The 27,228-nt window shown below is 48.1% G+C and overlaps 4 protein-coding genes across 4 annotated transcripts; 2 read left to right on the top strand and 2 right to left on the bottom strand.

Moving 5' to 3' along the window:
• Positions 1 to 3: 3 nt before the first annotated feature.
• On the bottom strand, positions 4 to 11,615 carry EMC1 (ER membrane protein complex subunit 1). Its single transcript, XM_052793596.1, has 23 exons — positions 11,459 to 11,615; positions 11,164 to 11,288; positions 10,817 to 10,882; positions 10,556 to 10,649; positions 9,961 to 10,089; positions 9,681 to 9,807; positions 9,167 to 9,316; positions 8,636 to 8,803; positions 7,960 to 8,031; positions 7,406 to 7,465; positions 7,039 to 7,161; positions 6,707 to 6,803; positions 5,855 to 5,971; positions 4,711 to 4,910; positions 4,315 to 4,464; positions 3,575 to 3,736; positions 3,176 to 3,295; positions 2,806 to 2,943; positions 2,255 to 2,428; positions 1,881 to 2,091; positions 1,580 to 1,664; positions 1,303 to 1,432; positions 4 to 1,083 (listed from the first exon to the last, which is right to left on the bottom strand). The coding sequence occupies exons 1-23, from the start codon at positions 11,545 to 11,547 to the stop codon at positions 904 to 906; spliced, it is 2,967 nt and encodes a 988-aa protein (XP_052649556.1). The 5' UTR covers positions 11,548 to 11,615; the 3' UTR covers positions 4 to 903.
• A 61-nt stretch (positions 11,616 to 11,676) lies between these two features.
• Positions 11,677 to 14,193, top strand: MRTO4 (MRT4 homolog, ribosome maturation factor). The gene is made up of 8 exons (XM_052793604.1): positions 11,677 to 11,763; positions 11,853 to 11,911; positions 11,982 to 12,085; positions 12,330 to 12,411; positions 12,678 to 12,745; positions 12,964 to 13,115; positions 13,484 to 13,560; positions 13,867 to 14,193. Exons 1-8 carry the CDS (start codon positions 11,736 to 11,738, stop codon positions 14,014 to 14,016), a joined length of 720 nt encoding a protein of 239 aa, XP_052649564.1. The 5' UTR covers positions 11,677 to 11,735; the 3' UTR covers positions 14,017 to 14,193.
• A 256-nt stretch (positions 14,194 to 14,449) lies between these two features.
• AKR7A2 (aldo-keto reductase family 7 member A2) lies at positions 14,450 to 18,333 on the bottom strand. The gene is made up of 7 exons (XM_052793597.1): positions 18,122 to 18,333; positions 17,451 to 17,638; positions 16,840 to 16,944; positions 16,217 to 16,313; positions 16,019 to 16,118; positions 15,552 to 15,681; positions 14,450 to 14,976 (listed from the first exon to the last, which is right to left on the bottom strand). The coding sequence occupies exons 1-7, from the start codon at positions 18,318 to 18,320 to the stop codon at positions 14,815 to 14,817; spliced, it is 981 nt and encodes a 326-aa protein (XP_052649557.1). The 5' UTR covers positions 18,321 to 18,333; the 3' UTR covers positions 14,450 to 14,814.
• Positions 18,334 to 18,438: 105 nt separating this feature from the next.
• On the top strand, positions 18,439 to 27,168 carry SLC66A1 (solute carrier family 66 member 1). Its single transcript, XM_052793599.1, has 8 exons — positions 18,439 to 18,845; positions 19,114 to 19,351; positions 20,058 to 20,187; positions 20,389 to 20,476; positions 21,584 to 21,738; positions 21,975 to 22,067; positions 22,470 to 22,655; positions 22,988 to 27,168. Exons 2-8 carry the CDS (start codon positions 19,182 to 19,184, stop codon positions 23,084 to 23,086), a joined length of 921 nt encoding a protein of 306 aa, XP_052649559.1. The 5' UTR covers positions 18,439 to 18,845; positions 19,114 to 19,181; the 3' UTR covers positions 23,087 to 27,168.
• Positions 27,169 to 27,228: the final 60 nt, after the last annotated feature.

The following is a 27,228-nucleotide window of genomic DNA, read 5'->3' as shown; positions in this document are numbered from 1 at the left end:
TACTGCTCCTCAGCACACGGCTTTTATTGAGGCGATCTGCGCACTGGGGAGGTGGCTGATAGGACACGGCCTCTCACGGGGGGGGGCACACCTTGCTGCGAAACTCGATCGTGACAATATAAATCCACGTACAAAGAGTTAACGGCCATTATCCGGAGGGGAAAGGCTGCGAGGTTCTTCGCTCCTGACACCTTAACCCCAGTGTTGTACACCAAATACGGGAAAATTTAAAGAAAAATGGGAAGGAACTAACGTTATCATCATAATAAATAAAGAACATGGAGAGACTTCACATTCAAATTCCTCCCACAGCCCTGCAACGTAATTCAGTGACCCGACGAGGCCGTTTCCCACCAACATCCACCCAATTTCTAACCTTCTTCCTAACGAAACGACCCAACGGCTCGTCCTCTTCTCAGGCCTCCCATACAGTAGCTCGCGCATTACCAAGTCTAGCATTCACATCACAGCAGCCGACAACCCTCCGTCCTCCTCTCGCCAAGACGTTCGTCATGGCTGGGGCTGAGGAAGAGGCGAGGATCGAGAGGGCACACGTCCTTACTATTATCTTCACTAACATCGGGGAGATGACGTGATGGCAGCTTTTAGGGCTTTAACGGAGGTTTGGGAGAGTTCTTTTTTAGTCCTAACAGACCGATGTCTCTTTTCCATTTCTCTTCCATTTCTTCTCGCTGGGAGACATGCAGCGTACCGTTTTGTTGCGCTAGCAGCTTTTCCTCCCAAATTATCTTCCAGCAAAAATGTAATACAGATGTTTGCATCCATCAGTCACGCGAGCTGGAATTTCTCAACGAACCCAGCAGCAATGCAGGGCGGCAGATCTTCAGCCAGTCCGAATCTCAGACACCTTCTCCAGCCTCAGCCTTCGGTTCGCCCGCAGCCCTACCGCCAGGCACGGTTCAGCAGCTTCACCTGAGCAAGTCTCTTTGTGATCATAGTAGCAAAAACCAGCCCAAAGAGGACGCTGCTTATCAGCACGTAGTCATAGTCATCTTTTAGGACATCAAACTGCTTCGATGGGTACACTCGGGTCTGGTAGATGTCCAGGCCGTATGCAACAACCTAAAGAGATGAGATCATGAGCTGGTAACACAGCTTTGAGCATAAAACCAGATACATCAAAAATGATTGACGCAGAGTCTATAGTCCTGATTAAAACAAGAAATGTTTAAGCGGTGAGCAGCCACGTAATCGGAAGTTGCAGACCTCCCTGCCGCAGTATCATGCTGCTCTACCCACAAACTCCACGGTCCTACATCGAATCCTCCGCCCTGCACTCACCAAACAAGTAGACTCGAGGCCGGAGGGAGCTGTATAAATCCCTCTCATTCGCGATATGGTTTGATTGTAGTTGATAAACCTCTCGGCGTGGATCTGCACATCAGGGGAGTATGGAATCAAGTTCTCTTCTCTGAAAGGCATTTAAAAAGAAATCAAAACCCAAGCAAATAGCACACGAAGGATGATGATGATCTGCATTTCCTAGTTTGATCATCGCAAGCTGACCTAAACCAGCAAATTTAGCAGCTTTTCCCAGCAGTTATCGCGCTTTCTTTACCTGCTTTGTTCCGTAGGGATCTCTGGGCGGCGAGGATCCAGCAGAGCCTTTGGAAGGGAGAGGATGGCCCCGGAGGGAAGTCCAACTGTACATTAAAAGAAATGCATCTTAAAAATGGCCATTTCTGACAGCATTTTCTAACACCTAACATAAATGCTGTCTTGGTGCTTATCCATGAACTTGCCAGGAGTCCAGGGCAGCCCACAGGCAGGATTTTTGGCAGTAAACTGCATTTTGCTTGATTTTCAGTGTGAAACATGGCTTGTGCGGATAGCATAAACACAGAGCAGCACGGACTTACTGAGCAAGTGACGGCTGGTGATGCCACGCTCGGTGATGGTGGCCTCCATGGCACTGATAGCAGATGGGAAGATATAAGATTGCTGGAGGACCTGAGGTAAAATGGGGCGGTCAAGGGAACTGAAGGCTGTGGCATTGTATTGCTCCGTCCCCTCGTACAGCTCCAGCACAGTGAACTCGTTCCGACGTGCCTTTGTGTTCCAGTACTGATACTGAAACAAGAGAAGATTTTTAGGAATACGAGGCAAGCAGAGTCAATAATACAGAGGAGGCAGGAAATCACAGAGCATGGTCAAAAAGTATTCTCCATACAGGTTCAGCAACTGCCCCTACGTCCCAAATGTAAAGAAGGAGAAGACAAGAATAACTTCTTACCACCACCCAGTTCTCTGAATGAACAATGTGGACAGGTCCCTTCGCTTTCTTCTGTACCGAAGAGTGGATGATCCTGCCTGTGACTCCATCAATCAGATATATTCCAATGAAAGTGCGCTCATGATGTGTATCTGTGCTCTCTGTAACCACAGCAAGCAGGTTTGGATTCAAGGACTAGAGAAAAAGAAAAAAAACAAACAACTGAGACCTCCCCACTTTAGTGCCACAGGCACCTCATTTATCTGCATTTCATCTGGGACTAAGCATATAATAAATGAAGTATCTTATTAGCACAAATCACCTGAAGAAATCAAGCAGCTGTTTCCCCATCATCAGATGTTTGACTGACTTAATTGCTGCATGAAAACATTTTATAACGGAAATCTCCAGCAAAATTAGCATCTTCTGCAGAGGGTTATGGACACTGGTGCATTTATAGAAAAACATAGCACTACAGGGCAGTTAATCAAAGTGTAGCACCTAGAAACAGTGCTGAGATCTTCCCGTGAGTAATGCATCAAGAAAAAGTCAACAAAAAGTTCCAACGGCACCTTATAGAGAACACTGCGGTCTCCCATCACACGGCCCTGGGAGTGCACGTGCTCATTGGACCTCTTCCCTTTCACAGTCACTATTCTCTGTACTTCTGTGGGTATAATCACCTCCCAACTCTCCTCTGTTGTCAGGTCCTGCAAGAAAAAAGCATGACATAGAAGATTTTATCTTGTCCTTAAAAGACACCATCTCCACCAGTAAGATGCTGGGAGCTTTCTCTGCTTTTGAATTTTAAAAGTTTCTTAGGCACATTTTGAGCTCTTTCTATTCTGAGCAAAACTCCGTAAACCAAATTAAGTGATCTACCATCATCCAGAGGACATTTAGGAAAATTATGTCATTTAGACTGTAATGAGTCTTCCATACCTTTTTCAGCCTGAATCCAGAGAGTTTTCCCTGATCGGCATCCACTAGATAAAAAAAGATAGAATGGGCTATTTCTTCTAACTGACGAAGGACATTTTTAGTTGCTGGGAAAGCTGTAACCTGGAAAAGAATTGATATACAGGTTAAAAACCAATGGATGCACATACAAAAAAAAACCCCAAAACAAAAACCAAACAAACTAAACAAACAAAAAAAACAAACACAGAAAGATTATTTCAAACATGCTTATCAGGATGAGGTCTGTCTTACCAGAATAACCTCATAGTTTTCTGTAAAATGTGACTCAACAGCATTTTTTTTGTTTAAATCTTGCTCCAAAAGGGAGGGGAATAATTAACCAGAAGATGAAGAAAACTGCCTCCAGGCAAAGCAATTTACCTTGTACTCATCATCGATCAAGAGTAGTACTTTGGCATAGTCTTGATCCATAATAGGCAGAAGCAAAGTCTGAAGTATTGGACGCTTCAAACCAGGGGGAGCTACTTGACTTCTCTTCCCAAAGATGGGGTTAAAGACATACAGAAAGGTCATTTTGGTTTCCTAAAAAACAAACAAGATGCAACATTTTTTCTAAGGCAGAAAAGAGAGCTGTTTTTCTATCTGTTACTTGCTGGTGTTGACCATTCATACCCTGGATTCAGCTATTCCATCCTCAAAATATTCTGTTTGGACATGCATATATTCTATCTCACATTTCTCTACCAAAACCATACCATGGCATAACACAGTGTTCATGGCTTTAACTAAAATCTATCTGCCACCTACTGAGGCAGTCTCAACATGTCTCCTCCTCCCTCACGTATGGAGTACAAAACATCCTGCAGCTAGCTAAAGGACAGCCATTGTCACCTAGCTAATGGAGACCACACATGACTTAACTCACATGATGAAAGAAACTGGATGAAATTATTTCCTTTGTTTCAATAAAAGGCTTCAAGATGAGCATCCTTAAATTTTTTTAAGATTGTGTGTCTGCTTCCTTCCAGCTCTCAGTCTCCTCCTGTCCCCACGCCAATGATAACCAGACAATACCCAGAAAGATACTTTCTTCTGGCCTTTGAAAGGGCAGATTTCCATGCTAACCAAGTTCAATGGAGGGATAGAAGAAAGGGACTCACCTTGTCCTTAACAAGCAAGGTACATTGTGGAGGGTGTGGGAAATGGGCTGTTGTTCTTTGGACCATCAGCTTAAAGGAGGAGCCTGGTCTCACATTCCTGAGATACTGCTTCCACAGGATGGTGCCAGAACTGCTTTCAATACCAAAAAGCTGAGCAAAGACACACAGTAAAGCCAAAGTTTAGAACAACGCATATCTCACATTCAAGCACCGCATCTTTCTTTGGGATATGACAAAGAAAGAGGAGTCCTAGTCCCTCTCTGAAGCTACCACAAAACATTCTGCCCATCTCCTCACAACATTCTGCCCAAAGCCTAGCTAAAAACGGGGGTGGGAATTCAGAGCTGAGACTCTTTGCTACAGTCTAGAAACAGATTCCTACCCTGGCTTCCTCACCTTTCCTGAAGCGGTGACCATCACCATCATCTTCTGGAGGTTGAATTCATCTCTGGCCAAATTGTCAATGTTAATCTCATTTTTAATCTGGCTCCGGGGTTTCCTTGCGTCATAGAACATCTTCCAAAGATGGGCAGTCCAGGCTTGCAGCAGGATAAGTTGGGAGGACAGCCGCTTCAGAAACATCCCCAACAAACCATCTGCAAATAGACCAACGGTGATAACAAGAGGGAAAAAACATTATGTCCCACTCCATAATTGGAATTATGGCCTCAGACAGTAGAAGAAACGCTGCCATGCGTGAACCTATGGTAATTCTTTGCCTCTGCCTCCCACTCCACAATAGCAGAGTTATAGTTACCGTTTCTGCGATAGGCTCTGGCATTTACCAACCTTTTCCCGCTTCACAGTGCTATAGCTCATTCCGAAAGATGCCCTCATCAACTGAAAGCAAACCTTCTTGCAGAGTACATCATCTCTTCCTTTGTATTTCTTCTTTCTCACCAGTACACTCACAGCAAGTGCCCAGATAGAGCTTACCCGCCTATACGGTCTATATCTCCCTCTGCACTCATTTCTCAGAGCAAGACAAGCCCCTGAAGTAAAAAAAACACTTAATTCTGCCCAATCAGGGTTTATATTTAGCTACTCAAAATAAGCAAAACACCAGACTTCAACTATATTTCACCACTAAGGAAAGCAAGCATAGAGGACATCAAATTCCACTAAGAACCATTAGTAAGAAGTGTTAGAAAACACTGCATGCAGACTGAGGTTACCTTGAATGGCTGCATCCAGGACAGCAAGAAAAAACAAAACAAAGCAAAAACAAAAGCTATTGCAAATGAGTCTTCCAGAAAGGGTCAAAGGGAAATGTTTAGGAGAGATGGCCAAATCCCTCCTATCACTGCTGACTGTTGATTTTGAGTATAACAATGTAATACGCTTATGCCATCTGCATTTGGCATTGCACTTCAAAAGTTTAGACACAGATGGGTTTATTTCTGCTCATTTTAATTGCCATCAGTAGAACTTTGAATCATAACTCACAGCTCAGATGAAAGCAAAGACAATAAATACATTTTTTCAGGAAGAAAAACAAACTCACATGCCTAAAGGTAATTCTATTAAGTCTATGGTTTACCTGCTTTCTTTCCAAATTCTCCCTCCAACTCAGCCTGTGCACCTGTCAGAGGTAGATCCACCATCTCCAAGCTTACCACTTCTGCTAATGATTCCTCTCTACTCCATACAACTTTTCCTGGAAAGACAAATGAGTAGAATATTGGAAAATCAATTTAGTATCTGGGAATAGACTTTTGGAGGAAAAATCATCACTCAGTATAGAAGCATCTTCCAGTAGGCCCTTCCAATGCAATTCACTGCTCTTAATGAAATGCAAAATAGTGTGTATCTATCTAATAACATGTGATTAGCTTTTTCATAAAAGACAAATACTTTATGCAACTGGAGCCACTGTCAACCCCCCCCCCAGGAACAGTAAAAGCAATCTGATGTTTTAAAAGGGTTACAGTCATTAAGTCTATTTAAAATAAGAAATACACAGTGTGAACATCTGGATGCCTTTTAAACCCTAGAAAATTCATGTCACTAAGATGGACTTTCAACCCTTTCTGCAAATTAACATATTTGCCATAAGGATCTTTTCTGAAGAAACTTTGAGGAAGATCTACAACAGGACTTAGACTCTCATCCTACAAAAAGTTTTGAAATCTGCAGAAAACCCATGAAATTCAAAGGCTCTGTCTACATAAAGAACACTGCAGAACTGTTTTCTCAGATGAGATGTCTTGTGAAGGTGAAAGAGTCTCCAGTATCTTTCATGGCACTTAGAACATTTAAATTAATTTTGTCACTTTCCAAACAAAGCAATGGTAAAATATAATCATTTGGGACTTGGAATTTTCTTCTTGTCCTACAGTGACAAGGTGTGCACTGTTAAAAATGGAGTAAGCTAGCTGTTTGTGCCAGTTACCTGGCTGCTGGAGGAACATTAGCATGTGGTCCTCTGTTTGCACCAAGGCTCGATAGCCCACAGAGTCATCCTTCTTCAGGAAAACTTGGATGTATAGCTGGAAAAAAAGAGCAAGCAAAACCATGAGGTTAATGGCCACATCATCTCCTTGGAGAAAACAGAACTCTTGGGTGACACAAGAGCAAACAGTGTGATTGCATGCAGTAATCCAGTGTGTCTGTGGAATGCTTTTCACCTTGTCTGAACGGATCTACCAATCCTGCCAAATCAGGGTAGGGAGGGCACTGCAAGTCTGATAAACCACAGGACTGAAATAATCTCTCCCTGCTCACCTGCTGTGGCTTGGCACCGCTCTGCTCCAGATTAAAAGTAATTGTGGTATCCAACAATCTTTGTCCAGTTTCAACCAGGTAGAGATTAATATTGTAGGTTTGATTGGAACAGGTTAAGGATTCCTATAACAACAGGCAGAAAATAGCTGAGTTAAACATACATGCCACACCAAATTCTCCAGAATGATTTCATATTCAGCAAGAACTGTGGCTTTGAGATATTTTTAGATTATATACATGCAGCTGCTACAAAACATCAGTCTCCAAAAAGATGGTGTAACACCTTTTCCATTCTGTCCTGCACGCAAAGGAATGAAACAAACTGTCAAGAACTTCTGCTGTTCTTGGGAACAAGCGTGCTTCGTACCTGCTTCCAGGAATCCTCCAGAGTACTTCCAGCATGAAGGCCATCAGAACCTCCAGGTTTCTGAAATGAGGATGAGAAGAGATAACATGGCTTCAGACCCCAGTAAGAGTATAAAAAAAAAATACTTTTTTGAGTGCCTGACAAGCCTCAGCTTGACTGTGAAAACAGGCAGGAAACAGTTCTGTTCTATACCATTTTATTCTACTCCTGATAAAAATGAAACCTTACTAAGTTTGATATCCCTAAGAACTGAAATCCTCTATCGATCAGTAAAGCCGATTCGTAGGTTATATACCCACAATACACAAGGCTGAAACAGGCTGCACAGAGGACAGCATGCTTCATCAAGCCAGAGATAGCCTCAGCTGGATATAATCAAGACCTGCTTGCATTACCACTGTCTTCCTATCTCTGACAACCTAATTATATCTTCCTCAAGTTACTACCCATCCCTGGGCCTGTGAAGGAAAATAAAAATACTTGTGGAACCCACCCCCAGTGCATATCCACTCTAGAGCTGTGCTGGTTACATAGTACAGGCAAATTGTACTCACCAGTTCACTCCTGCAGGTCAGGACAGCAGCCACAGTTTTCTCCCCAGTTGTTGCAAAACTCACCAGAGCTGCCTGAAAAGAAAAAAAAAAATAGCAGGAAATCATGAAATAAACAAGAAAATCCCCAAACCCCACCAAAAACTACCTGTGCAGCAAATTAAGCCATACTGGAATTAAAACCAGATGATCTTTCACAGCCAAATTTTAAATTTCATTGTTTCACCAAATAAATAAAAAAAAAAGTCTCTTGTAAGACTGAAAATACTTCTCATACAGATGGAAACAGTTGACCTGCCACAGGCTTTTGAACCATTATGTCCAGCGTTACTGAGCTTTTTAAAGCTTGCTTGCTTTTCAAAACCTCTCAGCTGGCCTAATAAAAGTGCTACTGCACCACTGGCCACTTGGACACGCGTGTCTATCCAGCTCAAAACCAGGAAACTACCCCAACGCTGACAGTTGTTGGCAACAAAGCATACATACACCGATGTCTGGAAATATTTCAGCAGCTAGTACAAATCAAATCAAATGGTTTTCAAGTGTTGCAGCCAAGAGCACAACTGAAATGAGAAGCTCAGCAGTTCATTCAGAACGCTTAGTACGAGGGTATTCATTTGTTTTAAAGAATTTTAAGCTGTAGTTGGCCCTCTTGCTTGAGTACATGTATCTTGGTTACCTGCTGGAAATCTCGAAGGTGGCTGAGCAGTCCGTGTCTGTACTGCAACAGAGAGAAGTGGCTTGGAGACAGCTGCAGGAAGAACTGAGTCCGTGAAGCACTGATTACATTGGGTTGAGTGGCCAATATCCTGGGCTGGAAGCCATCAGCAAACTCCAGGTCAAGCGACTGTGAGAGGGAGACAAGCATATGTGCTCATGAGAACTTTTTCTTCACCAAAACTAATACTTTCCTTTTCTCAGCAGCAATATAAGCTTTATGAAAACGTTCACCATGTCAGGATAAACAAAGCACAACCAATGAGGCCTAGGGTCCCATCAGAGCAAAGCTCTGAAGACATCAATCCAGAAGGAATGATTAGAGAAAAAGTTTTCTCTCCCTTCCCTCAATTTATGGATCATTATCCCCCCCCCACCTCTTCAATCATTCTGTAGTTTACCAATAGGAGAACTCCCTACGCTGCCAGGCTCAGTCAGGCACTAAACCAGTTGGACAATGAATTGCGTACAATGCTCTTCCAGCACTTCTCACCTGCAGCGGGATCTGCTTCATCTCCTGCTCCGTCTCCAAGGAGCAAACATAGAGCGAATGCGTGCCCATGTCCATGCACACCAGCACTGCCTCCCCCACCACGCTGCACACATTGTTTAAGCTCTTCAGCCACGGGGCTGCTACTCTGATCTGCCAAGCAAAACATAAACAAAGAGATGAAGTTGCCAACAGAATGAAATCTTCAAAGAACCAACTTGGACACAACCAAGAATTTTAGTCAGAATTATTTTTACTCATGACCCTAAGAGAAATTATCGATCAGCCTTAGATTTCCAAGATAGTCTTGACTAACAGCTGCAAGTCTAATTCGGTTTTCCTTTCAGGGCATTCAGCAGTGAAATCCATCTATTGGCCTGTAGGCAATGCCACAGTGAAAGAGAAATTTATCTGTACTACAACAACAATGAATTACCACACCACACCACAGCCATCTAGTTGGAAGTACATTTGTTAACATCAAATTCAGTATTTTGGATTCATAATCGAGCTCTACCTGTTTTGTCATTTCTCCATCTTCTACGCTGAATGTTAAAACGTTCAAGTGGCTCTGGGGAACAATTCCAAGCACGTGGATCACTCCAGTCCCATGGGAATACAACAACTGGTACTGAGTACTCTCACTGCAAGAGAGGCAGCAACCATGAAGCATCGTTTTCTCACACTAGTGTTTTCAGATGTTTTCAAAAGCATAAGGCAAGTACAGCATCCTTTCCTCTCCAATGCAACAGGCTCCCTATCAGAAGTTTACACTTATACTTAAAATATGTTCTTACCTTTCTGGTAAGTGTTCCACCCATTTCTGGTGCCCATTGGAAAGGTAGTGAAGAGAGATGGCTGCCTTCTTCAGGACTGCCACGTATTTCACCACGTCCTGTAGCCCCACCAAACTAGCCACCTGGAAACTAAGCACAGGTCAGAGACAATAAGTTAGAAAATTATTTTCTCCTAGGAAAAAAACCCCAACACTCTGTTTGAAGACCTTCTTCAAACACTTAACATCAGTCTTGAAGTATAATTTATAGCCCACTTTATCTGTCTTTGCTGATCTCAACAGAGAGCATTAGGCTAGAACCCAAACACCCCAAACCAGACACAGGTTGAACGCATTGTATATTTGAAGAGGAAATCCATCTATGAAAAAAATTTGTATCTCTTCATCTTACTGGTTTGCTGAGAAACAGAAATAGCATTAGATTTAACCACAAAGTTCAGGCATTCATAAAGAATTCATCTAAATGTTATTTTGGAAACTTTACATCTGACTAATCTTCCTCCATAATGCAAGTCCAGGCAATGTCAACAACTCCTTTTTTCCTTCCTAGACCAGCGTCACAAAGAGAAAAAGACAGTGCAAACACCAAAGCCTACCTGCCAGTGTCCAGCGACATCTCCCAGTTCAACCCTCCAATGTTGGTCTCCCAGGAACGCAAAATACGTCCAGCATTAGACAAAGTGATGGCATCTGCCCGGGAAATCAAGAAAAGAAGATGAACACAGAACTTGTATTCCTCCACAGATCAACAAGGCAATGAATTCTGGCAAGTTCAAGCTGGGGTCCAACACGTGGTTGAGATCCCACCTACAAAAACAACTGCTAGCCCCAACACACCATCTGCATGCTCTCCTTACCCTGCCCATGGACCAGCATCACATCTATTGCTCCTTCAGGGGTTCCCTTGTCTACATGGCGCCACACTGAAGGAAACAGAGTTAAGTGAGAACAAGATTTGTTCCCCCCAAAGGCATTTGTTTGTTATTATTTTTAAATCTAGTCTCTTTACGGCAATAAACTTATGCAAAGAACAGTCTGCCTGCCCTAAGCAACAGCTTTTGAACCGCCCGCTGAATCCTCTCAGTCTGACAAAGCAGTATCACCAGCATTAATTTATCAGTATAAAAACATAATGCAACTTCATTGACACGTTAGCCCCAGCACAACAGGCGTACTCCCCACCACAAAACCTGGCTTCACTCACGGATTTCGCCGCTCCTGGAGTTCAGGGCGGCCACGACGTTCTTCTCGGTGGCCACGATGAGCTTCTTCGAACCCTGCGAGGCCTCCAAGGAGGCGAACTTGAGCTTCCCCACGTACTGCTGCCTCCTGGGAGAGGGGGAGAGGAAACGCGAGCGGGGGTGAGACGGGACAACGGGGCGCCTCGGCTGAGGGGGCGGGAGGGGGAAGGCCCGACGAGCGACTGCAGCAGGAAGCCTGTTTGCAGGAGGAGGACCCCAGCGCGGTGGGGACCCCCCCGGCTTTCCCCCAGCACTCACCAGTCAAACTTGCCCACTTGATCCTCATAGACGGCGGCCGTCAGCGGCAGCAGCAGCAACAGCAACAGCACCCATAGCCCCGCCGCCATGGCAGCGGCCGGCCGCGATCCTGGCGCCGAGGGGACCTTAATGCCTCGGGGCTCCCCGCGCCCCTGCCTGAGCGAAAAAACCCGCATGAGCACCGTCAGGTGAACGCAGGCAGCGCGCCGGGCAGCCCGCGGGCGTTCCCAGCAGCCCACGCGGCGCCGAAAAGGGGGCCTCGAAGCACGGCGGCGCCATGCCGAAGTCCAAGCGGGACCGTAAAGGTGAGCGCCTCGACTTGCCCCCGGTGTCCCCCGCTCCGCTTTTCCCCCATCCCCGCCTTAACGTCCCCCCTCTGCTCCATTCCCTGTAGTCTCCCTGACGCGGACGCCCAGGAAAGGCTTGGAGGCCAAGCAGGAGCTTATCGCTGAGGTAAGTGCGGCCCGGTGCTCCTGTACCCCGGTGGCCGGTGCCCCGCTCCCGGTTAACCACTGCCTTACAGCTGCGGCGATGCGTGGACACCTACAAGTACATCTTCGTCTTCTCCGTCGCCAATATGAGGAACAACAAGCTCAAAGATGTCCGGAATGCTTGGAAGCACAGCAGGTGAGCCGGGGCAGGGGGGAGCGGCAGGGGAGCTGACAGCCGCCTCCTCCTCTTCTTCATCCTCCTCTTCTTCATCCTCCTCTTCTTCATCCTCCTCTTCTTCATCCTCCTCTTCTTCATCCTCCTCTTCTTCATCCTCCTCTTCTTCATCCTCCTCTTCTTCATCCTCCTCTTCTTCATCCTCCTCTTCTTCATCCTCCTCTTCTTCATCCTCCTCTTCTTCATCCTCCTCCTCCCACCCCAGGATCTTTTTCGGGAAGAACAAAGTGATGATGGTGGCGCTAGGACGGGAGCCGAGCAGCGAGTACAAGGAGAATCTGCACAAGGTAGGGGCCAGGGGGATTGTTTGGGGTTTTTTTTAATCTTTTCTGCACGTCCTAAAGCTCCGCGGCAGCTGTGTCACAGAATAAACGTGGAGGGACAACGGAGCTTCCTCAGGCGGCCTTTCTGGGGGTGTTTTAATTGACTACCTCCATTATCACGATGCGAAAGCTGTGTTGTTGGCAGAGCCACGGTGGCCGTGTGGGACTGAAGGGCAGGGGCTCGGCGCCGGGGTGCTGCCCGAGTCCCACGGACGGGCTCTTCCTCGCAGGTCAGCAAACACCTGAGAGGCGAAGTCGGTCTCCTCTTCACTAACCGCACCAAAGACGAGGTGGACGAGTAAGTACGCATTTTGCAGCCGTGGTTTCGAAACACTGAGCAGCCTTTTTTCCACTCGCTGACGTTTCTCTTAAAGCAGCAACGATCTTACAAGGCTTTTTTGCTCGGCTTTCTCTGCCGTCCCTCCAACAACAGGGAAGAAGTTACGGCGAGCTGCGCCGTAATCCCCGTCTTAGCCCAGGGACGTTCTCACATCTTGTTACCCGTCTCTGTCTCAGGTGGTTCTCCAGATTCAAAGAGGTGGACTTTGCCCGCGCAGGGAACAAGGCGACGTACGCGGTGAGCCTAGACACGGGGCCCTTGGAGCAGTTCCCCCACTCCATGGAGCCTCAGTTACGGCAGCTGGGATTGCCAACAGCGTTAAAGAAAGGTACGTGAAGCGGCCAAGGAGGTAAGCTTCGTTTTTCATCTGCGCAGGTAAGATCTTTAAGGAGAACATTAAATATCGAGCCGAATTTAGTTTCAGAGAAAATCTGATGGACTTCTTTCTCCTTATCCAGCTGGCGCTAGAACTTATTATATTCTTTTTGCACCATTCTTCCCAAACTGGTGTCAAAAGACGAGTGAAACAACCCAGTTTTTCCAAGATACCGTCCTTTTTCAGGGGAAACAGCTAGGCCTAGCCTAACCCAGCGCCTCGGCACGGAAAGGCGTTTGAGAGGGTCTTACCTCTTACCCATGTGTCGCTGGGCTTATCCAGGATTTGTCAGCCTATTCCAAGAGCTTTTGTTCCTGCAGGAGTGGTGACGCTGCTTTCAGATTACGAAGTCTGCAAAGAAGGGGACGTTCTCACCCCCGAACAGGCCCGCGTCCTGGTGAGTAACGTCGTAACGTGGTGTTAGCACAAGCCGCCGTTTCCCTCGATGTGAAATAATTAACTGTGCAGTTTAATTCCACTGGAGGGTGTGAGTTCTGAGAGGAAGGTGAGCAGTACTTCTGGGTGTCAGTGGGGTGCAGCAAACATCACTACACGTTCCTAATGTGAGTTTTAAAACTCTACAGCGATTATTTTGGCTCCTGCTTTGCTGCAGTTCCCATCCGGAAGCAGTATTTGCCATGTTTTTGCTAGGTTGGCCATGGAGACAGTAAAGCAGGAGTGACAGATTTGTGTCCTTTCCTAGAAACTCTTCGGCTACGAGATGGCAGAGTTTAAAGTCACCATCAAATTTCTGTGGAATTCTGAGACGGGAGACTTCCAAAAGCTTGTAAGAGACACGGAGGAGGAGGAGGAGGAAGAGGAGGATGACGGTGATGACAGCAGTGAGGACTAGCAGCAGTCCTTGTGCTTGGACACCAGACAGTTCTACTCTATTTTAGAGACAAAAAGAGGAGGATGTTTCCCTTCCCTGTTTGCACCAGGAGGAAAAGGACTATCAGTTCAAGTATCCTCTTTGTAAAAGATGACCTAATTCTGCTTTTTTTAATATAAATCTATGTATAAAATTTCAGATTGTTGTCGCTGCTGCCTGTTACTGTCAGACTACCCCGAGATCTGAGGAAATGCCACCTCAAACACAAAAGCCAGGCAGAAAGCACGTAAATGTAGCGCAGCTTAGACATAGCACGCCTGACACTGGGGAAGATGCTGAGGGTTTGCTCTTATCTTCTGATAAAAGTTTCGGAAGAAGCTATTTAACTCAAAGTCACTGAGCGCTAATAAGGAGATGCCAGCTGGGTTATAGGTACAGTTAAGAGTAGGGTCTGTGTTAGAAAGAGGCTTTATTCTTGTACCTAATTATTGAAGATACTGTATTAAAGCAGAACCGTTTGGCCTTCACCCAATTATGTGTCCATTTTCCCCAATCAACTGCATCTCTAAATCACAGCGGCTGCTGTGCAGAGCTGAAGGCCCATGAGGGGAGAAAGAATAAGGCATGGCCCAACACAACAAGCGCTGACAGCGGTAGTGGATCCTACAAAGCTTTGTTAATACAGGGAAAAAAAAAATCTCAACCCCTTTGCACGTTGATCAAAGGGGGAGGGTGGGTTAAGTACCTCCCCCGTGCTTCAAGAGACTTGTGCTCGATTATCCACCCCCACAAAACCCACTTTCTTCTCCCTACCCTAGTCTAGCGGAAATAGTTGGGGCAGTCATGCGCAGTCAGGTTCCAGGCTTCATCAAACGCCTCCACGACCGGTGGGAGCAGGGGACCCTCTTCACTGTAGTCAAGGTTCTGCTCTAGCTGCTCCAAGTTGGACATCCCAATGATCACTGCATCTCCAAGAGAACCCTGGAAAGCAGTAAGAGGAGTTGCTGATCCCAAAAGAAACCTAGTTCACCTCCCAAGCCACTGCGGGCCAAACTTTAAACGTTTCTTTTCAGTAAAGAACATCCAGTAACTCCTGACGCCACAAAGTTCTGTTTGCAAGGCCAGAACATCTCCCAGGTCATGCCAACTCCTCGAAAGCTGCCAAATCCTACTTTACGAGAGGCTACGGGAACATTTTGGGCAGATGGGGAATACAACCATTCATTTCCTAGCCCAATGACTGAAGTCATCTCCTTGCAGGGAAGTTGTCTGGGTAGGAAGCCAAGACCCCAGTAACTGGCACTTAAAGTCTTCCACTTTTTCCAATCCTATGAACACAGGATACTGTGGGGAAATGCAGAGTTGACTCGCTCCTACAGCCTGGCAGGCTGAGTCCATACAGCAATATTCACTTTGGAACGCTGCAGGCCCACGGGATATGCAGATTAAAAGAGAACTGTTTGTACGCAGACCCCTCCCTGTTTGTGTGCTGCAAAAGCTGCCCAGTTCTGCTGGTGCTGTGCAGGCTGCCAGCTACAGTCGCATCAAGCTCCTACCTGCAGTTTCGAGTGATTGTACAACCAACGCAAAGCAGCAGAGGTCAGGCTCGGTGCACTGGAGCCGTAAGCATCTCTCAGAGCTCTTTCTACTAGGGCAATTCCTTCAAAATTGTGTTTTTTCCAGTACCTGCCAGAAGAGAAATCACTGTCATTGCCCTTGACGCCCCCAGTGAATTGTACATCTATATTCTAATCAAGTATGAAAGGCTTTCAGAAAGCCTCGTACAGCTCTTCGTAGCCTCTGAGGACCTCTGCAATCCCCAGCTGTGAGTTGGGAGGAAGCTGAGCCTAAAAACCACTCTGCCAAGCTCAGTCACAAGGCGCAGCCCCAATCACATGTGCAGACATAATCGCTGCACGAGCTTTTGTCAGTTCTGCTTCCTCTCAGCTGATGATTAGTGCGGGGTTTTTTATGTAGCCATTCTTGCCACATCTCCCTGCTCGTTTGTCAGCTCAAAACATACCTGTCCCTGTAGGCTTGAGCCCAGTCATTCCCAAAAAATCTTCCAGTGGGCTGGCGTGTGTCTTTGTCCTCATACTTGTACTTGCCGGTCAACAACCCCCCTGCAAAGGGTCAGCAGCACGTTTAGGGATGGACTGGCTCTTCTACAGCCCCCATTTCACGTGTTTTTGTCTCAATCTCACCCTTTTCCTCCCCATACCTGCAAGCGGATTGTAGGCGTAGAACCGCAGTCCATAGTATCTCAGGCAAGGGAACAGCTCGGCTTCCACTTGGCGAGTGGTGGCATTGTACATACCCTGCACAAAGATGAGGGAGACAAAGAACTTCAAACACTAGCTCATGACAGTGAGCACGAGCACCTGGAACGGCCTCTTCCCCACCCTTCCCTGACAATACTCTTATCCAGAAGAGCAGCTTCGGGTCACACAAGGTTATTATCTGCTTAGAAACAGACTTCCTAAAGCATTGCCAATAATGCAAAAACTTTTTAAGTTCCACATCAAGGGACTCACTGACTCAAGCAACAAGTGTGTACTCAGCTTTATCCAAGAAGTGACCTACTGACCTTTCTAATCATGCATGTCCTGAAAAGACCTGCCAGATAACTGCAGCAGCTTCCTTTTCTGCGTTTATATCTGGCACACTGGGGGCTGGTCTGAGATTTGGGGGTCCCAGACCCTCTCCCATGGTGACTGACCATTGCTGTAAGGACAGAGAACCATCTGTATGCTGTTCTGATTTGAACCCTCGTATACTTTTGGTTTGATTCATCTCAGCCTCCACAAAAGATCGGCCAGACCACGGCAAGCCCCCATCCCTCACCTGGTACACAGTTGGCATCACCCAGTTGTTGTATTTGCAGATGGTGCAGATTTCTGCGACCTCCCACGCTGCGTAGTTTGATAGACCGAGTTCTTTAAACTTTCCCTGCAGAGGAATAAAAGGGTATTCAGTTCCAGATTGCAAGATGCATATGGTGAAAAGGACAGTCGCCGAATTTCAGTCCAGAGTTCTCTGCTCATCCCTGTCCACCTTTTCTAGATAGACTATGAATTATAAGACCTGACAAAAATATTTCCCATTTTCTGTTCATTTTGAAGTCACACCTTCTAATTTAAATGGTGCTATTAGATTAATGCAATTCAGGAATTCTTCACCCATTACCAGAGCTAATCTTAACCTACTCAGTTAACACGGCTGAAAGCAAAGTTCAGATGTTCTAACATTTCCAAGAGCTTTTGAGAACAAAGTGCACCACATGAACATGCATGCAACAGAGCGTCAGTTGTTTGGCTTTGCCCTGGTCATCTGTGTTCCCTCTTTATAGTGTTGCAGAAACCCGGCACTGCAGAAGGGCACAACAAGCAGCCCTGGTTTAAAAAGGTGGTGGGAGGGACTCAAGAGATGGTCCAGGCTTGGACTTCCCACTTTACTTCTTTGTGCAGCTCATTGCAGGCACGCAGCGTCTCCTCCACCGGGGTCCCGTGGTCAGGAGCATGGAGGTAGAAGAGCTCCACACTCGCCCTCTTCAGCCTCTCTAGGGACGTGTCCAGCTGTGATCTCACACTCTCGGGCTTCAGCGTCTTCCCATCCCAGGGATTGGCCTTGGTGGCAACTTCCACTGGCAGAGAGAAAGAAAGAATGAGCAGGGACGGTTCCACCTTCAGGAGGGGAATGGGGATAAGGGACGTAATGAAAGCATTGCTCAAGGGGTTTCAGGGAAGGCCTCCCTCCTCGGGGACCATGTCAGCCTAGCAAGGGAGGCTCTTCTCCTTAGGGACTGCAGGTCTGCCCTAGATAGGGAGGCCCCTCTCCTCAAGGCCTGGGGGTCAGCACTAGCAGGGGAGTCCCTTCTCTTCAGGGATAGTGTCAGCCTGGCAGGGAAGACCCCTCTCCTCAGGGAATGGGCCCCAGCAAAGTCCCTTCTCCTCAGGGACGGTGTCAGCCTGGCAGGGAAGACCCTTCTCCTCAGGGAATGGGCCTCGAGGAAGTCCCTTCTCCTCAGGGACGGTGTCAGCCTGCCAGAGAAGACCCTTCTCCTCAGGGCTGACCCCTTCTCTCTGAGACCGCCCCCCCACCCCACTGCGACCGGCCCCGGCCGTACCGGGCTCCGTGCCGCCAGCCAGCAGCGTGCCCAGGATGCGCTCGGACTCGCCACCCGCGTACATGTAAGCGGTGTCGAGGAGACGGTATCCCCGCCGCAGGAAGGCGCGGAGCAGCGCGGCGCTGGCCTCGGGCCCGGCGCGCCGTCCCACCTCCATGGCGCCCAGCACCACACCGGGACGCGCTCCCCCCGCCGCCATCGCCGCCGCCGCCACCGCCACCGCTGCGCAGGCGCGGCCGGGGCGGACCGCGGGGAAAGCACCCGCCCCGCCCGCCGGGGCAAGGTCCCGGCGCGCATGCGCAGGGGAGCGGCGCCCGTTCACGTCGCCGAGCCCCTGCCATTACCCGGCCGGCTCCCCTCCAAAAACCGGGCAGGTTTGAAGAAAAAACAGCAAGTTTCTGGAAAAGCCGGTTTTCAGAAAAACAGCGAGTTTCTAAAAAAGCAGCAGGTTTGCAAAAAAAACCCGGCATTTCCCCCCAAAGCAGCAGATTTGCAAAAAATCCCAGCGACTTCCCGAAAAAGCGGCTGATTTGGAAGAAAAGCAGCAAGTTTCTGAAAAAGCAGCAGGTTTGCAAAGGAAACCCAGCAAGTTTATGAAGAAGCAGTGGAGTCGCCAAAAAAAAAAACAAACCCCAACAACCAAAAAAACCCCCAAGTTTCTGAAAAAGCAGCGAGTTTCTAAAGAAAAATAAAGCCAATTTCCAATCTGCTGTGGGCGAGCGAGGTAAGTCCCTGTTCTGTGAGGATGTGCCGGTTGGGTGTTATTTTTAATTTGAGGCCAAATCCTGCCGGGCTGATGGCCTTACCGGTCGGGTCATCCCACTGGACGCAAAATTAAGGCCAGTAAAGGTGTATTAGCCAGTAATGAGTATTTTGCAACACAAGCCGGCTTCAAGCCGCAGCCGGAGGAGCCGTGAGCCTGTTGCTAATATAGATATATTTTTCCCCCTAGTGTTATTTGATTTTTTCCCATGTTATTGCATTTTCCTAAGCATTATCCGAAGAGTTTCGCTGCCGGGCGCTGATAAACATCCCTCAGCTGAGCTGAGCACCAGCCACCATGGATGCACGGCGCTGGAGGGGTCTCCCGCCCGGGAATCTTTCCGACTGTCCCAACGGCTCCCGCTGGGTGATGGACGTGTTCAACGAATGCGCCCAGGATGGCCAGGACATCGCCAGCGTCGTCCTGGGTCTGGTTTCCATCTTCTGCTTCGCAGCCGCCTCTTTTCCGTAAGTATCGCTCCCAAAACCCAGCTGAGCCCTTCCCTTGGTATGACACTCCTCTCTGAAGATCAAATTTCAAGTGCAAGCTGCCTGAATTATTAAATCTACCTGGCAAAAGCAATCTGGGCTTGGAAAATTTGGGTTTAACAGGAAGAGAGGGAGCAGGCAGTACAGCCCCAAAGCCTTGGTTGTTATTATATTGTTGTTGTTATGCTTGGCAGCTGTAATAACCCATGTAAGCCAACTGCAATGCAGTTGTTGCAGGTCATGAGTGCGGAAGAAGTGTTTCCAGGAGCCCTGGGCTTCTTGGAAGTGCTGGGACAAGCGTGGCAGAGGGGACCATGGGGGTCACGCTCGGTCTCGGTGTATCATCAGATTATTTCGTAACCGGAGAGGCGGTTTCTGCAACTGGTGCTTCTCCTCGCTGCTTTCTGGCCCCGCACGAGGGACAGATCACAAGGGCTTGAGCCCAGTAGGTTGCTGCGAGCACCCAACGGGTCGCAGGACTTCTCATGGGGGCCCGTTTGCAGGGGAGTACGTGGCTTTGCTAGAGGAAATCTCTGCTTTTCCTCCTCCACTGAGTGCTTTGGGCGGGTGGCAATTGCGAAATGATCCAGGTAGGAGCAACAGGGAATCCTGGGGATGGTCCCCAGGTAGCGCTGAACCAGCCAGGGGTTATGGTTTGTGTCTCTGCCCAACTCTCTCTCTGCAGGCAGTTTTACCAAGCCTGCAAAACAGGCATCATGGACCGGGCTCTATCCATATATTTCCTGCTGGGATGGCTGGGCGGAGACCTCCTAAACCTCATCGGTTCCTTCCTGGCCGATCAGTTGCCCCTGCAGGTACCGACGGGGGTTGGTTCTCAAACTCCCCTAACTCCAGGGAGGAGGGATGGGATGGGTGCTGCTTAATCCAGCATTGGGAACCAGAGACCCAAACAGCCCTGGGGATGCTCCCTTCTCTCCCAAGGATGCTGGCTCATTCCATCCATCCCAGCTGGAAGCCTTTCTGCAGGTAGGACCAACTCATTCTTCTCCCTGCAGGTTTACACAGCTGTTTACTACGTGCTTGCAGACCTGGTGATGCTGTCTCTCTACTGCTACTACAAAGTGAAGAACCAGGGCGGAGGATGTGAGTTGGGGTTACGAGGGTGGTGGGGGTGTGCGGTCCCCTTGGCATGTCTTCCGGGCTGGCTTGTCCTCGGCTGTGGAGCCAGGAGAGGGAGGAATCCCTGGGGAAAATGCATTGGGGCAGAGATGCTTTGCAGATCCATTGATGCAGCTATTAGGTGCCTCTTACTGCTTGCTGGGTTTTTTTCTTGGATAACCTGAGCACCTATGAAAGCCAAAGCTAGCAAATAGCTACTGGCAGTGCCTGGGGCTTCTGCAAACCGCCATGTGCAGTGTCCGGGTTGAAAACAATCCCCCCTGTGAATTGCATTAAGTATAGAAAGAAATTACTTACTGCAGTGACATGGTGACTCCATCTTGGAGCTGGAAACCGCAGCCAGAAGTCTTGACTCAAGCCAGCGCTTTAAGGGAAGGGGTGAAGTTTTTGAGCTGTTTCGGGGTCAATACTCCTCTTGCAAATAATGGCAGCCGTGACATGATGGAGGACTTCCTCCCTGTTCGACTGAAGTAAAAAGGGCATCTGAACGGGGCTCTGCAGTTCTTGCAAGGCTTAAACAACAAGAAAAAAAATCCACTTTTTAGCATTGCAGCTTTCTGTGAACTACAAACAGGCATCCCTTGCGACTTTGGTAACTGTTTAACTTATTAAAGCCATTTGAACTTACTAAACCAATTGATATTTCGCCCATCAACTATATAGTTTTATTAATGCTGGAGAGCTTGTTTACAGAATATAATACAAGTCTTGCTGTCGAAGCAGTGCTTGGTCTGGCAGGGATTTGAATGTGCACTGTGGTGAGTTAAGACAGTGAAAAGCTTCTAGATGGAAGGGATGATTTTTAAGAGCCCTAAACCCAAAGAAACTCGACTGCTCGCGGTCTGCTGAGATAAGAGCAGTTTCCTCCCTGATAACTTAGAAATTGCCCATATCACTGCGAGATAAAACGACAGCGGCAGCTATTACCCAAATTACTTGGTGCCAGAGATAAGAGAGAGCTTGAAGGTTTCTTTACCTGGAGGGCGCCCTGGCACCCACCAAGGCTGCTGGGCTGCACTGGGGGCTGATGGAGGAGCCCTCCCTTACCAGTTTCTGCTTGATTCCCTGCAGTCGCTGCCCCAGTCAACGCAGCCTTTGTCTTCCTTTCCCTGGGGACGGTGTCGACCGTCTCCTTCCTGGGCAGAGGTGCTGCTGTGGCGCAGGACCCGGCGACATTTAAAGGGAGGTCTCTGCTGTCCGCTCACGTGGATGAGCTTGGGTCAAAGGTGAGCAGGTTCCTAAATCTGTGTGATGGGGGGAAGGAAGATAAAGCGTCCGGTGGGGTGGGCATGCCCTGCTGAACGAGTGTGACCCTGCTGAATGCTCAGCGGGGTGAGGGATAGATGGGGAGATCAAAGGCTGGGTCTTGGCCCCGCTGTTGCCTCGCACGGAGCCGTGGCGTGGGTGGGAAGCGTGTCTCTGAACACACAGGGGCTGCTTGCGGCCCCCCCTTGCCTTCCAGCCTTTCACCAGGAGCGAGATCATTGGCTTCATCATTGGTTCCATCTCCTCCGTGCTGTACCTGTGCTCCCGAGTCCCCCAGATCTACACTAACGTAAGTGCCGCATGGTGAGTGGGGCAGGACGGCAGCCTGGTCCTGGGGACACCCTGGGGTCCTGAGATTTCAAATTGAAGAGGGCTGGTGGGATCATCTTTCTCCTCTTTGCTTAGAGGTCCCAGGTCCCCACCTCTGATCATTTCATAAGGGACTATTTTTCTGTATTTCTGCTCCAAAACCTGATTCATTTTTCTCCCCTCCCTTTAACACACTAATATTTTGAGGGTGGGGCTTTCATTTTGTCCTTACTTACAAGCAGAAGGGGAACTAAAAGGCTCTTGGCATTGAGTCACCACCTTTTTTTCTTCTTTTTTGGAGGGGGAGGGTGGCTAATACTACTTTCTAGTGAGGTTTTGGAGAGCTGCACCCAAGCTCCCCTCTTGGCCCCTCTCCTTCCAGTACAAGAGGAAATCCACCACTGGTGTCTCCTACTCCCTCTTTGCCCTGGTGATGCTGGGGAACTTGCTCTACGGCCTCAGCGTCCTCCTGAAGAACCCCGAGCCGGGGCAAGGCAAGGGCGACTACGTCCTGCGCCACCTCCCCTGGCTGGTGGGCAGCCTGGGCGTCCTTTCCCTCGACGTGGTCGTATCCTTTCCCCGCCAACACTTCCCTCCAGGATCGCATCCCGACGGCAAGGCTTTGCAGGGAGTGATCCCGCCTTGGGGCAGGCAGGGTTAGGCAGGAGCGGGTGGGTTGATGTTGCTCAGCGGTTGCTTTTGAGCTGTGTTTGCTCACCCGCGTGCCGGTGAGTAATTTATGGTGTCGCAACAGCAGAATGCTTCAGACCCTTGTTTGCATTAAGGTCTTTGTCCTGTTTCCGCCTCTCCTGGCACAAACAGCCTTTTTTCAGGTGGTGACACCCAATGTGTCATGTAGATCCCCCCTTGCTTGCGTGAAGAGCCTTAACCTTTTCTCAGATCTCCTTCCAGTTCCTTGCTTATTGGAGAGGAACACCCGCTGCCTGTGGAGAGAGGGATGCTCTTCTCAGCGAGCGGGGTGACAGCCTGGAGAGCTGACAAAGGGACTGGCCCCGGAGTGAGAATAGGATGATGCAGACGAGAAAGCTGGCCTTAAGGCCGGGCGAACCGGCCCCTCCATCCTGGTGGCTCTTGGGAGAAGAGGACCTGAGCCAGTGGGTGACATGTTGTGCTGCTAAGACGCTAAGCCCAGCCAGGTGGCAGAGGGTGCTGCTGAGAGACCTTGTGGCCCTTTGATACCAATGATGCTATCGGGATAAACAGGGAGTTATTTGATACCTCAAAAGGTCGCTCTTCGCTGCTTTCACACCCGACCGCTGAGCTCGGTCACTTGTGCTTTACCTGCTGTCTCTCCAGGGTGATCTGGAGCTTCCCCAGTATTGGCAAACGTTAGAAGAGCCTAAGGGTTTGCGGGGAGGGGACAGAGATGACCGACCTGCCATGAACACAAGCACCCCTTATCTCTGTGGGCCTCATGTCTCCACCAGTGAGCTCTTTCTGGAAGATACAGCAGTGACTGGAACCAGCTCAGAAGGAAGGAGCAGCATAACCAAAGTGTTTCAGTCCACACATACCTATTTTAATTAGCATGGCTCACACGTCTATAAAAAAAGTCCCTGCCCCACGTACCTCCTTTGGTTTTATTTTGCCGGTTCATCTGGCAGCTCCTGCCTCTTTCTTAATGCATGTCATAGTCCCCATTTCTCTGACTTGTCACTTCTTGCCTCACCCACGTTTAAATCGCAAGGATTTCTTGGGGAAGTTGCTTCATCACTTTCTGGTCAGCTGCGGAGGCAGTTACCTGGGCAGAAGATGCTGCCTCCCTGCTCAGTCTGGTTTTTGGTCCTGCCCTCTCCCATTGATGAATTTATGCCCAACACTGATGAATTTATCCCCCTCCCGAGGCCCTGCACACCAGCACGGTGGCTCCTTGACCGCAGCAGGACTGGAAGCCGCGGCGGTTTGGTAAAAGCCACGTCCCCAGCAGGAGAGATGCTTTCGGGCGGGCAGGGGAGAGCGGTGGCACAGCCAGGAGATGGCTGCTTCAGCCCGGCACTGCGGGCTCCCTCCTGTGTGCCGAGCTATTTCTGCTGGGGAGGAGCAGCTCGATCTCACTGGGCAAGCAAGAAGATTATCAACCAAAGCTTTGCAGGCCCTTCAAGAAAAGTTAGCACAACTTGTCCTTTTAAAAACGAGAACTTTCCTTTTCCTGCAGTCACTCTTAGCTTTTCTTTTTGCTCCCCTTTTCTCCTTCTCCAGCTGCTTTCCCGATACCCAACGCTTCCCCGCTGCCCACCCATGCAGCTCCCCGCTCTGTGCCCCTTTTGGGTTTAGCTGTATTATCACTAATTTACAATTAGTCAGTCCCATGACATTTGTCCTTGCCAGTATTTGGAGCTGAGTCATGTTTTCACAAAGGAAAATTATTTTTTCAGGCTCTTTGACCCTCCCCTCAACTAAGCTGGTGGCTTTTTCACTCCATTAATTCACAATTCTCGTGGTTGATGGGGCTGCTCACCTCTTCCCTGGCCTCGAGCCAGCAGCATTTCCTCTGCTTTTTCCCTAGGAGTTGCAGAAAAACATTTCATATCCAGTACTAATACAAACTACAAGCAGAGTCCTAGCAAGGTAGAAAGCACAGCTTCGTTAGACCTCAATACCTATTTATTACAGATAAAGACCCTGGGGCTTGGTTTTATTGAAGAGGTGTTTTTTGACATTTGCTAGCTCAGCCCTGAAGTGCTGGGGAAGGCACGGTTGGTTTACCGAGAGCGGGATTTACTAAGCTGACCTACGGCAGGGGGGTAGGATGGAATTTGGCACACCTACCTTATGGAAACGAAGCTTCATGACACTAGATAATTGCCATGTACCAGCTAACCAAGAGCTTTTCTTAAAACCAAAAAACCCCACCTCTAATATAAGGAGGTAAAAAAACCCAACCAACTATGTGCCAGCAGCCATCTAGGTGGTGGTGGATGGAAATTCATGTCGCAAAAAGGCTCTCGCTGAGGTTATCATCCCTCCGAGACTGTAATGCAGCCCTGTCCCCCAAAGAACCTGCAATTTAAGATTTTGCAGGGGCAAGTGTTAAACCAGAAAAGGCACAGACCAGAAACAACTTGTCCTGGAGTGAGAACGTAACCCGGTGGTAGGCTGGGGGCTGTAGCAGCCCAGCCATAGCTGGAAGTTAGTAGGCAAACCATCAGGTTCCACCGCTTTGAGAAGAGAAAGAGGAATAAACTGCTGCTGCAGCTGCATCAATCCTGCAGCTCGTACCTGTACGACTGCTCTGCAGAAAGGGTATCTCCCTGCACACAAGCAGTTAGGGTGTCTCTGTATACCCCAAGCCTGTACATTAAATTTATCTGAGATGAGATGTGGCTTTGGAGAAGGAAAACAAACCCCCTGAAAGCTTTAGCACACAACAACTGGAAACAGGCAAGAGGAACAGCGAGTCTCCCCCCTCCTGGGCTAACACACTCCTTTCTGAGCTTCAAGAGTTCACGCAAACTTATCTCCAACTTCAAAAAAGGTTCTGCCTCGGACAGAACCAAGAGATGACAACAACAGAATCTCAACATGTTCCCCTTGGGGATCCCAGCTTCGAGGCAAGCACGTGTGCACCTTTCCCCAGCCTGCGTCCCATATGAGCTGCATTATAGAGACCAGAGGCCCCCGGGTAAATACTACGGCACGGGACCGTAATCACCTGCAGATGTCTGGATGTGAAATAGGTCACATTAGAAAAGCAAAATTAAGAGCACGTTAATCAATATTAATGCCAACAGTCTCAGTTTACATAAGTTCACCCAAAGGCTGATTCCAATGGCCACGTGCAGGAAGAGCCCAGCAGGTATTTGCTTTCTCAATTTTGCCAGGATTAAGAGTTTGTTCTAACCAAAGCACATTGAAGTAGGCAGTGGACCTGAAGCTGAGCAAGGTCCCTCTGACCACCACACGTTTAAAGAGGGGGAAAAAGTCTGGATGAGGTTCACAAATCACATGGGGACCAAGCAGAGAAGGAGCTTTTGGGTGAGCACCAATGCCTGGAACCATCCACCTCAAACTGCCAAGTGAACCAAAACGCCTCTCCTGTGCCCACCTGAGGGTTTCAACCCACAGGTTCCTCCCCCCACTATTTTTAACACACCCAGTAAAGCTGGACTAATCCTTCTTCTCTCAATACGTCTGTTCCATGTTTGCTGGATGCCTGAAGCATCAATCCCAGCAGCGGGATGCCAGCATCCCAGTGCCAGCATCTTGGAAGTACAACAGGCTGACGAGTAAGCAGCTACATAACGCTCCATGTGTGAAGAGCAGCCGTACATCGCACCCTCTTCAAAACAAACAAGTTTCATCTAATCTAGTTGTGAGGGGAAAAAAAAAAAAAAAGCTTTCTTGCTTTCCATGGCCATATAATCCAGCAGCTGGTTGGATTACAGATATGCTTGGTGTTTGCCTTTTTCAGGCACATCTATCTACCAACAGCCAGAGCAACTGCTTCCAGTTGCTACAAAGGAAAACGTTTACAGCACGAACCCCAAGTAACACTGCAAGGAAGGAAAGAGAAATAAGGAGGACACCAACTGCACACACTGCTTCCTGGGATTTTTTTTTTATTTTATTTTTTTGTTTTAGTCTTTTTTTTTCTTTTTTTTTTCTTTTTTTTTTTTAGTATGGAGGCTCAAGTATCAGATGTAGATTCAATTTAAGCTTTACAAAAAACAAAATCAAAACAAAAACCCCTTTTGCATTCCATAAAAATTGACAGAAAAGCGCCTTGGAACCAGGCTATAGAAGAGCAGAACTTTCAGCAGGTCTCCTAATCAACGTCTCCTTGCAAATCTGGTTTAGTCAGTATAGTACAACACCAAGGAACACCCTCTCTTCCCTCCCACCCACCAGCCATCCCCTGTGCCCAGCCCCCAAACATACGTGGAATAGATTATTTTTTTTTTTCCAGTTCTTCCTCTTTCACACACCACAGTATTTAATAAATTTTTGTTTTACATTTTTTACACCAATGTAACAAAAGGCAGGAGGGGGTGGGAAGGAAAAGACAAACAATGATCCGTGTTTATGCATATAAATGGGGAAGGGTGGAAGGGGGGGGGAAATACATGGACTTCTACAGAAACGTAGCCTAAGGTCTCAATAGTAAAATGTGGTGCAAAGTA

The sequence above is a fragment of the Harpia harpyja genome, chromosome 7 (assembly GCF_026419915.1).
Source record: "Harpia harpyja isolate bHarHar1 chromosome 7, bHarHar1 primary haplotype, whole genome shotgun sequence".
Taxonomy (NCBI): Eukaryota; Metazoa; Chordata; class Aves; order Accipitriformes; family Accipitridae; genus Harpia; species Harpia harpyja.
The sequence above is the reverse complement of the archived record's forward strand: the minus strand, read 5'-3'. Positions and strand labels throughout refer to the sequence as shown.

Excerpts from the sequence above, each read along its gene's own strand:
- EMC1 (XM_052793596.1), bottom strand. The coding sequence starts at position 11,547 with ATGGCGGCGGGGCTATGGGTGCTGTTGCTGTTGCTGCTGCTGCCGCTG. Across the intron at positions 11,289-11,458 it reads CAAGTGGGCAAGTTTGACTG|GAGGCAGCAGTACGTGGGGA; the intron begins GTGAGTGCTGGG and ends CCCCTCTCCCAG. Across the intron at positions 1,084-1,302 it reads GCCTCGAGTCTACTTGTTTG|GTTGTTGCATACGGCCTGGA; the intron begins GTGAGTGCAGGG and ends TCATCTCTTTAG.
- AKR7A2 (XM_052793597.1), bottom strand. The coding sequence starts at position 18,320 with ATGGCGGCGGGGGGAGCGCGTCCCGGTGTGGTGCTGGGCGCCATGGAG. Across the intron at positions 16,119-16,216 it reads CGCCTACAATCCGCTTGCAG|GGGGGTTGTTGACCGGCAAG; the intron begins GTATGGGGAGGA and ends GACCCTTTGCAG. Across the intron at positions 15,682-16,018 it reads GCTCAAGCCTACAGGGACAG|GTACTGGAAAAAACACAATT; the intron begins GTATGTTTTGAG and ends CTCTTCTGGCAG.
- MRTO4 (XM_052793604.1), top strand. The coding sequence starts at position 11,736 with ATGCCGAAGTCCAAGCGGGACCGTAAAG. Across the intron at positions 12,412-12,677 it reads ACAAGGAGAATCTGCACAAG|GTCAGCAAACACCTGAGAGG; the intron begins GTAGGGGCCAGG and ends TCTTCCTCGCAG. Across the intron at positions 13,116-13,483 it reads GCCAACAGCGTTAAAGAAAG|GAGTGGTGACGCTGCTTTCA; the intron begins GTACGTGAAGCG and ends TTGTTCCTGCAG.
- SLC66A1 (XM_052793599.1), top strand. The coding sequence starts at position 19,182 with ATGGATGCACGGCGCTGGAGGGGTCTCCCGCCCGGGAATCTTTCCGAC. Across the intron at positions 21,739-21,974 it reads TGGATGAGCTTGGGTCAAAG|CCTTTCACCAGGAGCGAGAT; the intron begins GTGAGCAGGTTC and ends CTTGCCTTCCAG. Across the intron at positions 22,068-22,469 it reads TCCCCCAGATCTACACTAAC|TACAAGAGGAAATCCACCAC; the intron begins GTAAGTGCCGCA and ends CTCTCCTTCCAG.